Here is an 11,312-nt window from a genome sequence, read left to right as displayed (position 1 = left end):
GGAATTTTCGGTAGAATACTCGATTACTAAAATATTCGATAGCTATAGCCCTAATAGTAACCTTGTCTGTCGGTGTCAGTCCTCTTTGCTTCATGATTTTCCTCTGTGTGAGAAACTGGATGTGTGTCGTGAGAGCGAGTGAAAAGTGTCGATTGCCTGATTCTCCGCATTGGCAGCCCTGCATGAAGTCAAATTAATTTCCATAACACACCACTGAGGATTTGTTCTGCATGATATTAGCATTGACCAGCAGGTGTCGCTGTGTGCATTCCAAACCTGGAGAAATCAACCACTTTTACACACATCAGGCTGGAAAGCTTTAAGGGCTTCATGAAGCTTCATCTCACCATCACTACCTTCAGGTTCACTGAGCTCAACAGTTATACGCTATATTAGCAATAATGATTATTTTGGGAGACATGGATGAGCTTTGATTGGTGGTTCCCATCATGCACTGCAACATTAGGCTTTATGTTTATTTCACCAGTGATGGTTGGTCGGTCAGATGAGAGGAAGTTAATAACCACAGGAGGAGCTGATGATGTTTAAAGGAGGAGCTGTATCTATATATAATGAAGAGGAAGACTGACAGAAACAGAAAATGGCTGATAAGTGTGATCTGTGTCTGCTGGGACTGATCATTCTCTCTTCACTTCTCACAGGTAAAGAAATCTGTATTTTCTCTAAAGACATTTAGTGGAATTAGTCTGGAAAAAGTTAATTTGAACATGCTCAGTTTATTCTTGCACACATTCACGTTGTGATCTCAGAGTTGTGTATTGATACACACAGATCATACTGTATTATTCCTGATACTGGACATAGTGTCACTCAAACATCTGATGATGAAGAATTATCTTCATATTAAGAGTGTGTCAGTGATTTGAACAGCTCTCTGATAAAGACTAATAGTTTATTCTGGAGAGTGTGTTGTTTGCTTTAAGTCAGGAAAAATACTATGATTTAAAACTTCTGCTTTTTATGCTGGTGTGTTTTATGTTTCATTTATTAATATATATCATAATGATCACTGAGATATACTGTGTTTCAGGAACCAGTGGAGCTCATGTGTTCATCAGTTCTGGTGAAAATGTCTCTCTGTCCTGTTATAAAGCTCTTTCTGACTGCAACTCAACTACATGGACCTACTCTGACAGCTTCGGACATCCAGGGAGAGTTGAACTGATTACTGGAGGGATAAAGAAGAACGACACAGAGAGACATGAGAGACTGAGTCTGGAGTCTGACTGCTCTCTGAACATCAAGAACGTCACAAAAGAAGATTATGGATCTTACAGATGCAGACAATATGTGAATGGAGAACCACAAGGACCTGATACAGTTGTTTCTCTGAATGTTCTTCATGGTAAGTTTATGATTATGTCGTCAATTTATTAAACTCAGATGATGATTGAAGAGTCTGTGATTTTTTTGTCTTGTGTTCAGTTTCAGTGTCTTCGTCATCATCATCATCCTCACAGACTGAAATCAGTCCAGGCAGCTCTGTGACTCTATCCTGTCAGTTGTATTCTGTATTCATCTGTAATTATTTAATCATTTCTGGGGGAGTTAAGCTGTTGTGGGTGAATCAGACTGGTGTTGATCTGAAGACAGACTCCAGATATCAGATATTCTCATCATCAGATCGAATTCAAGCATTTTCATCATGTCGCTATATCATCATCACTCTGACTACAACACTCCTGAATGAAGATGACAACAGAGAGTGGAGATGTCAGCTTACTCGCAGAAATCAACTCATGACCTCAGTCAGATACACTGTCAAGTATTCAGGTGAGAAAACACTCTTTTCTGACAGATTTGTGAAAACTTCCACAGATTGGCTCTACTCTTTCTGATGGCTTCATACGTTTTGGAGTTGTAAAATATTAGTGGTCAAAGTCATAAACTGCATAACAATCCTTATAATTCCCAATATTGGCCTCCTACATGGGTCATACATGATATATTGCATAAATCAGAAAAGTGTATTAACCCTCTGGGGTCGACAAACGCGCCCCCGCGTTTTGCTGGATTTTCTCCACATTGTAGAACTATAAACTTAAATTACTCCGTCATTTATGGTCATACAGAAAAAAGAAATATAAAAAAATAATCTGTGATGTTTCTACTTTTGTAGGCGTCCACTTACAATCAAATCAAAACATTGTGCTTTTGTAAAATAAAGAAAAATAAACAGGGTGTGTGTTCTGCCTCTCCGTCGCGGTGAACTTTTTTTTCTTGAGCACGTCTATAAACTGAAACAAAACTCAGCGAATACTTGTCACACATTTATAAACCTTTATAAACATTTAAGTGTGTACTTTTAAATGATCGGATTCAAACTGAAAACAAATATTCTCTGTTTAAGTAATTTGTATAAAACCAACAAGATGTCCAGCTTCTCAAACGCTTGCTCATTATTTTTAATTTGACCACGCCTACGAGCGCAAAAGAGATTCACATGCAAATCTCCACGTGGAACGCGGTCGCGCTCGTTACCTCAAAAACAAAACACCCAAAAACTTCACAAGTCTCTGCTTTTCGTCGAGTTTTAAAGACGCGCCGTGAGCTTACATTGGATTTACCTCAGAAGAAGAACGTGATTTGAAGACAAGAAAGATGTAAGGTAAGAAATTCTTACATATTAGTTTGTTATTGTTGCATAAACTTCACATTGCAGTTGAACTGTTGCTAGATAAATGGTGAATATTATAATATTTAGACCCGTGTTTACTGTTAAATACTGTGTTTGTGGATATCTGCTCAAATGTTGATATGTATAATATGGTAACCATAATGTTTCATATTTTGGAGCATGCTGTGTGTTTGAATGTATCATATTTTGGAGCATGCTGTGCGTTTGAATGTATCATATTTTGGAGCATGCTGTGCGTTTGAATGTATCATATTTTGGAGCATGCTCTGCGTTTGAATGTATCATATTTTGGAGCGCGATCGCGTTTGAAAAGCAAAACTCAGCAAACATTAGGATTTATGTTTTTACTATTATCTCATTTCATATCATCATAACGAATGGAAACATTTGAAGTAACATATGATAATCAATATATTTTTCTGTAGAGTAGTTGTTACTAAAATCTGTTGGAAGATTTATAGGCTGCTATAGGTTATTGTTATTATTATTTTATGCAGCACTGCGCATAGCCTATGCTTACAAGACACAACAAACCTGGTGTTCATTATATTATATATTGTGTGAAACATTTGTGTGTGTGTGTGTGTGTGTGTGTGTGTGTGTGTGTGTGTATCCTGTGAATTCTAAAAAGCAATTTTAATCAGAAAAATGTAAAATGTATTCCCAAAATCGTGGCCTATAGTTTCTCTTGATATCAGTATGTTCACTTTTTTTTTTTTTTCAGGAACCAGATGAAAAGTCCTGCTGACTTCAACATTCACATGAGTCTCTGTATATGAACATGGTAAAGTGAAAATCAAACACCTTGGAAATGAAAGGTATGTACAATGTTTTTAGGAATGGCACAAAGGTCTCTTTCTTTGTATCATTGTTTTCAATGTGCTCTTTTGTCATTAGTTGTGTATCTTTGGATTATGTTGTGTTGTAAATAAATCCAAACAATCTAAAAGCCATTCTTTTTTAAATCTCCTCATTCTTTGTGCAAGGTTGCTCAGAATGATAGGGCCTGATAGCTCCTAATAGGGCCGTTAGGGAGTGTCTTTGTCTTTCTCAGGTGTGAAAGACATACATATTAATGATGTGATCACACCTCCCGCATAAAGCTTTTTCACACAAAACACGTCGTAAAATTTGTAAATCAATATATTGTCTTATCTGAATGAGCAGTCAGGGTGATTTTCACATAGTTTTAGAGCAAATATTCTAGACTACGTCATACAATTTTCAAAAGTCTTGTGAAGAAATAATCAGTATGGGTTTCATGGCCTTATTTCAGTGAGAATTTTTTTTTGTATTTTCACAAACCACGCATAAATGTCATTATCTCAAAACTACAAACTTTTACACACATGCTGTTGATATATTATTGTAGCAGAGTTTGTGCTGAATACAGTGTAATCAGACTTAAGCCATGAAAATGTCACAAGTAACAGAAATAAGCACAAATGTTAGAGCATGTCAGAACACCTCCAGGGCCCAGAAAACACCTCAGACCCCAGAGGGTTAAAGCCCAGTATGACCCATGTAGGAGGTCGGCTTTAGGAATTATAAGGCTTATGTCCTTCATTCAAGCTGAAGGTTTATTTGCAGAAGCTCAACTGTGTTTCACTCTCATATAAACAAGGAATAAATTATACAGTAACACAGTAATACAGTACAGTCTCTTCTCAACTACTGCCACTGAAAACTGTGATGATGGAACACAAACTGCATGTCATGATCGATATGAACATATGATGTTAATGTCCTACAGATGATGCGTCTGAACATTCATCTTCTGCAGCTCCAGTCGCTTCACCAACACTGATTCCAGTCAGAAGCTCAAACTCTGAGAAGACATCAAGCCGGACTACAGCAGCAGATCCTACACAAGGTTCATTGTTTCACTCTTATATAAACCAGGAATAAATTATATAGTAACACAGTAATACAGTTATACAGTAATACAGTACTGTCTCTTCTCAACTACTGCCACTGTAAACTGTGATGATGGAACACAAACTGCAGGTCATGATCGATATGAACATATGATGTTAATGTCCTACAGGTGATGCGTCTGAACATTCATCTTCTGCAGATCCAGTCGCTTCACCAACACTGATTCCAGTCAGAAGCTCAAACTCTGAGAAGACATCAAGCCAAACTACAGCAGCAGCTCCTACACAAGGTTCATGATCACATGATCACTGTATAAATAGATTTATTTTTGGTGAATGACGATAGTCATTCTCCTCCTGACAGATTGAGAGTGAAGTAAGAAGATAATAGATGACAGACTTGTGCACATATTCATCATTTCTGTGATGTGAAGCTCCAGTATTATGTGATGATGATGTTGTGTATATGTGGCATTATGTGTTGAACTGAACTAACAGACGTGATCCACAGATCCAGCTGATACAGCATCAGAAACTGGAGTCAGTGTGACTGCTGGATCATTATACAGAGGTACGACACGTTCATTTATACTGACAGCTTTATAACATTAAACTATCAGTCAGTCTGTAAATGCTTCATCAATAACTGTTGATAGTTGAATACCCTTGACTTCAGTCATGTACAGTTTCTCTTCTTCCTCTCATGTTTCCTGCAGTGATTGTGATTATTGTTGAGATGGCAGTGTTTGCTGCTCCTACTGTGATTCTTCTTCAGATCATCTGTGCAAGAAGAGCTGGTGAGTTTTGAGCCGCACACAATCTGATGATTCACACTCATCTGATCTGGAACAATCTGCAATCATGATAAAAACACATACGAGAGGTCAGTCAATGCTTTTATTTTGCAGGGAGGAAGGACTCGAAGCACCCAGAGGAAATAGAGATGCCGACAATATTAGAATAAAATACTGATGAGTTTAGAGCCAATCTGCAGCAATATTTACAATAGCAGAAACTTACAGAGGATTGTTCATTGTTTTATTTTCTTCTTCTCAGAAAACAGAGAAAAAACTCTGAGCACTTATAGTGACATAATCAAGTTTAGATTAAAATGTGTTTTTACATATAAAAAGCCAGATTTATTTTCATTTATATGGATGTTATGGATATATTTGCCTACAGTGTTGAAAGTCATTCTCTTGCGCTTCATATGTAAACTACTTTAAATATAATATTAATACAGTAATGGACAGACTCAGACTGTATAATCTCTCTCTGTTCTGTGTGATGGAGCTGATTTGAGGATTCTTGGATCTTGTCTGTTCATTCCTGTTTTTAGCATCTTTTTTCATTTTGAATGATTGCTATAATTTTCTTAATAAACCTCTGCAGTTGTGTTTAATAAGTCTCCTTTCCTGAGATGTTTGTTACGAATATGTTATTCCCCTTCATGAGCTGGTAATGTATCTGTAAGTCCACTGAAGCGAGTTGTAGTTGAGAAGCCGCTTCAATAACCGAGAGCTAGATATTGGGTCTTAAACACCTCACGACACCCTGAAGGACCCACTGAGAGGTCAGACTTGAAGCACTGTTCCTGAGATGCTCTTCTTGGTGGTTAACTGTAAGCAGCAGACAGATCCAGCAAGAGGAGAACTGAGGATTCGGAGGCTCCTCTTGCCAGTCTCAGAGCTTCAATAACCGAGAGCAGGGCCGTCTCAGTTTAGTGGCGCTTCTGAAGCCAGACTGGTTGTTGTCCAGGAGGATGTTCTGTGTGAGAAATGTAGATAGTTGGTGGAAAACGACTCGTTCAAGTGTTTTAGCAAAGTGGTCCAGAAGTTCAGGGAGGCGGAAGTTAAATCAGTGGTGCTTGAGAAATACATCCCAGATCTTCCAGAGCATTTGTAGTGTTGATAAAGGAGTCTGGATCTGATATATTTCTCAAGGCTGGAGAGAGTAAAGCAGAACGTTATAATCCATGTGTAGAAACTCCCTGAAGACAGTTAATATCTGCTTTACAGACGCTCATGTGCAAATGCAGGCTTATTTTACCAAGCTGATGCTAATAATTACTTTACAATACTTTTAAAATCTGTTTTATAATTCAGGAAACTGCTAAAATAAGGAAGAGAGACTAACAGTAATGCTCCCGTGTGCAAAATAATATCTTATAAACTGTGTTCAGAGCAGATGTGTGTTGAGATACGCATACGCATGTAAAGCAGCACTTCACTGTGGCATCGTGTCTCTATACAGCAACTCTAGCAGGATTTAATCACTCAGTTGATCAGAACAGAGGAAGTTAATAACCACAGGAGGAGCTGATGATGTTTAAAGGAGGAGCTGTAACTATATGTAATGAAGAGGAAGACTGACAGAAACAGAAGATGTCTGATAAGTGTGATCTGTGTCTGCTGGGACTGATCATTCTCTCTTCACTTCTCTCTGTCAAGGTTCTCCTCTGACCGTTCTGTCAGTCGTGTCAGTCTAATCTGTCTATTTTAGTGGTGTTTTGTTCTTCCCGCTGTTCCAGAGGATCCTTGCTATTGTTTAGTATATTTTCCCCCTTAGTTTTCTCTGCTTATTCTGGAGCAATGTAGCTGTTATCTGATTGGCTTGAGTAAACGGTGGGTGGAGTCCACTTATCTGTGGCTTTTTCTGCATGTTGATGCTAGAAGTGTTTCAAAATCCACAGATGCGTGCAGCGATTTACAGATGCACAGATAGCGGTTCACAAATAAATGGAAATTTCAGTGAAACTTAAGGTGTGTGAAAACCCCGTACACGTCCATACACTTGAGATGCACAGAGATGATCAGATACAGGACATTTCTGATTACACACACTAGATGTGTTCAGAGATTTCCAGTATACCAGCAATTGCTGATGTTGTAATGTTTAAATCCTGGTAAGCATGAGGCCAAGAAAGTTCTCAGTTCTTAAAGATTTATTAAAATCCTAAAGCAATCCAACAGTGCCAGATGTTACATAATGGTCAGCATGTACAACACACTTCAGCTCTTACTCTACACCTTTTATAGGCGACAACATGTGGCCTACAGCGCCATCTCCTGACTAATACACAAACACTACATTCCCCCATTACTTAAAGCTGTCAATCACACCCAGGCCAGAATCTATAATAATAATAATATGAATAATGTTCAATGTTAAGTATCAAGTAAATGAATGGTGATTATAAACAACAGCTAACACATCTGGATAAACATAATAACACAAGAATTAACCTAATAAGAATTTTTTTAATGATTACTTTATTACCGAAGAAAACTGTCAAAGATACAGTAACAGTAACCACTAGCAGAGTGTAGTTAACACGGTTGGACACTTTTGAGTGGGAGTACGCAGTGTGTCTTGAGTACGTCTCAGACGGCCGTGCTTGAGGTGTAGGGCGTCCAATCGTGGCAGGTTGCCAATCCCTAACTGAACCTATTTCTCAGTATGTAGACTGGTACATTAAGCCAATTGTCTGGACATTACCCTCATATTTAAGGGACACTACTGTTTTTTTGAGTAAACTGATGAATGTCCATACATCAGATGATGATTTGTTATACACTAGGGATGTAACTAGCCTGTATACTAACATTCCACATGATTTAGGTTGATGTGCTTTGGAACATTATTTAAAATCTAGAGATGTTGATAAGCCTCCAACAAAGTTGTTGTGGGATCTGGCACACACAGTGCTGACCATCAACTATTTCAAATTTGAGAACGTTTTTTATCATCAAGTGAAAGGTACGGCTATGGGATCTCCATTTGCCCCTAATTGTGCAAACTTGTTCATGGGCAAATTTGAAGCAGACTTTGTGTATTCTCCAAGTAACATTTTCCATCACTGTTTGAAATGTTGGTTTCGATATATTGATGATGTGTGAATTCTTAAATTCCAGACTTGACTCCATACGATTTTCCTTGGAATACAGTATGTCTCCTATATCGTTTCTTGACGTTAAGGTTTTTAGATCTTGTCATGGTCGAACAAGACAGGAAGCAAAAGCAGGTACTCAAGGCGTTTATTAGACTCAAATGGTCACACAAAACAGTTCATTTCAGGGAGGGCGGCGACTCAGGCTCGTGCAGGGACTAGATGGTCTGTGGTGCGCTGGTGCATTGATGGTGAAGAATCCCAATCCCGGTGCTGGAGTGCGGTGAATCCAAGGACGGTGAACAAGAACGGCAGGAAGACAGGGCTAGACCAACACAGAAACGGCAACTCCACGGGAAACACAGACACGGCAATCACAGGACTTCAACCAACAATCCGACACTGGAACAGAGAATGGTGTGAGTATATAAAGGGAACGGAAATGAATCGCAGCTGTGAACAGTGATTGTGATGATGATGATTATCAGCTGGAGCGCTGACAGACACGTGAGCGGGACAACGCCCACTCACACATAAACAAACATAGACACGAGACAAGAAGGAAACAATGCATTCAACAACCATGACAGATCTACTGGACAGGCTCTACAGACGACAGTATTTCGTAAATCCACAGATAAGAATAATTTTTTACATTCTAAAAGCTACCATCCTCAGTCGGTTTTTGCGTATAAGGCGGATTTGTAGTACTGATGAAGAATTTGAAAACCAGGTGAAAGTAGTATATGACCGTTTCCTTTCTAAAGGTTATGATAATACGAATCTCGACTCAAGTTTGGATAGGGTACGTGACATTGAACGAGAATCAATAAGATTACACGAACACAAAAGTAACATACGCAATCACGATATTAAAGGAGAACTTGGTAACTTTTTTAACGTAATAAAACTGTCTAGAAATCATTTGGATGGTTAAACAACCCTTTCTGGTGATACTGGTGACTTTCCCCGCTCCCCCCAGCGTTTCCAGGCGGAAAACCAACCTTGCAACTTGGGGACTACCGTCCCGGCAAGATAGAAATTGGAAGTCTCGTGAGAAGCGAGAACGAGAATGAGAACGAGCGCGAAACACAAATTGCTTTACGGCAATTCGACATAAACAAACACGCATGTATGATGTATTACCAGATTACCCACCTCGGTAGACATAGCTCCACACGGTACAGTTGGCTTGCTCCGATCAAAACAAACGCACATGAGCAGCGGTAGAGAGGGGGAGGAGGCCGCCGCAAGTGAGTTATTTTCGACCGTGTTGTGAAATATACTATAATACTTTTTGGATTTATACTCTTCAAACAGTATACCCCAATGGTTTAAATGAAGAGTTGCCTTTAAATTGTTTTTTTGTAAAAAAAAAAAAAAAATATATATATATATATATATATATTTTTTTTTTTTTTGGTAATTGTTCATAAGGGTAACGTGAACATTATCTATGGCCTGTTGTGTTGTGTTATTCCTTGTGTTTCCACAATGTTGGTAATTTGATTTGAGGAATGAGGTTCACCTGTGATGTTTTTAATTTAATTTAAGTTAATTCATCATTTATAACACATGGATAGACATTAATAAGCAGTTTATGAATACAGCTATAAATGCTTTATTTTTGATTTATAAGCATATCTATAATGTGTTTAATAATTGTATTTTCTTACTTTTTAATGATCAATTTATCATTTCTTAATGAAGTATTGCATTATTTACAAACCGGTTATTTACGAGTTGTTGTCAGTGGTTTATAAGATCACTTAGAAAGTCTAAGTAAATGATTAATAAACTATTTAAATGTACATTCATACATCTTAAATATTTCTGTGTTCTGTATCACTGTGTTGTGTTTGTTTCCTTTTTCTGTTTAGAAGATAACTGTAAAATCTCCTTTGTAAAAGCTTTACAAGGCATAACTAGTCCTCACTTTAGATGAGCTCACAAAAAAAGTGAACTGACCACAACTAAATGCTTTATAACTACCTGAATTAACCATTCATTATTGACACACTAAGTAACTATTACTATATGTCTGAATAATAAGATGTATGAATGTACATTTAAATAGTTGATTTATGTAACCCAGGTCATTAACTCGGGTCACTAATATTAATAATTAGTATTATTTTATTTATATCGCTATAAAACTAATAGTAAGAAAATAACATGAAGTAATTTTTATTTTATTTTATTATAGAAAGAAAAGGTTCCTGAACTGATTCCTGATTGGTGAGGTGAAAGGTTAGCCCCGCCCCCTGTTGGAGAGTTCCAGAAGATCGCGCACAAGCAGAAATGTAGAGAGATTGCGAACGACACGAGAGTGAGAGCAGATGCGATTGAGTGATTTGAGGGAGAACAAACTGTTTAATAATCCAGCAATAGATTATTAACAAGTTGAGAAGTAGATTTATGAGGTATTAATTCTTTAAAAAGCCCACGCTTTGAGAAGAGTGCGATGTGAATCTGAACGCGACGAGAAGAAAAGACACTGGCGTGATAGGATCTGAACTAAATCTGTTTCTTTGAGAAAATACTTTTTTGTCTCTGATTTATATTTCTCCTCGGTGAGTACCAGTTTCTTCATAAGAGATGTATTTAGGTAATGTGGATACTGTTTTTGGACACTTAATGTGAAAAATACATTTGAAAAAGTGATTTTTTTTTGAAAATGCTTTAAGTGTTTTCTAATACAATCTGTGAGTGCATATAGTTATGTTTAAATGTTTGAAAGATTATATTTGTTCTGTTGTGAAGTGTGTGCCATGCGCTGCTAGCTTTGCTAGCTCTGTACACAGACTCTAGTGTGTTAATCAAGCACATGGTGACTAGCATGTATGTGTTGCCTATATCCAAATAATTGAAACAGACATTTTGGTCA

At 37.6% G+C, this 11,312-nt stretch overlaps 1 protein-coding gene across 1 annotated transcript; it reads left to right on the top strand.

Moving 5' to 3' along the window:
- Window positions 1-479: 479 nt before the first annotated feature.
- On the top strand, window positions 480-5,941 carry LOC311301601 (uncharacterized protein). The gene is made up of 8 exons (XM_084426852.1): window positions 480-662; window positions 1,052-1,366; window positions 1,447-1,794; window positions 4,413-4,532; window positions 4,707-4,826; window positions 5,048-5,107; window positions 5,253-5,333; window positions 5,445-5,941. The coding sequence occupies exons 1-8, from the start codon at window positions 602-604 to the stop codon at window positions 5,498-5,500; spliced, it is 1,161 nt and encodes a 386-aa protein (XP_084282978.1). The 5' UTR covers window positions 480-601; the 3' UTR covers window positions 5,501-5,941.
- Window positions 5,942-11,312: the final 5,371 nt, after the last annotated feature.

Source organism: Rutilus rutilus (assembly GCF_951802725.1).
Source record: "Rutilus rutilus genome assembly, chromosome: 1".
Taxonomy (NCBI): Eukaryota; Metazoa; Chordata; class Actinopteri; order Cypriniformes; family Leuciscidae; genus Rutilus; species Rutilus rutilus.
Note: the sequence above shows the minus strand (reverse complement) of the source record. Positions and strands in the feature narration are given on the sequence as shown.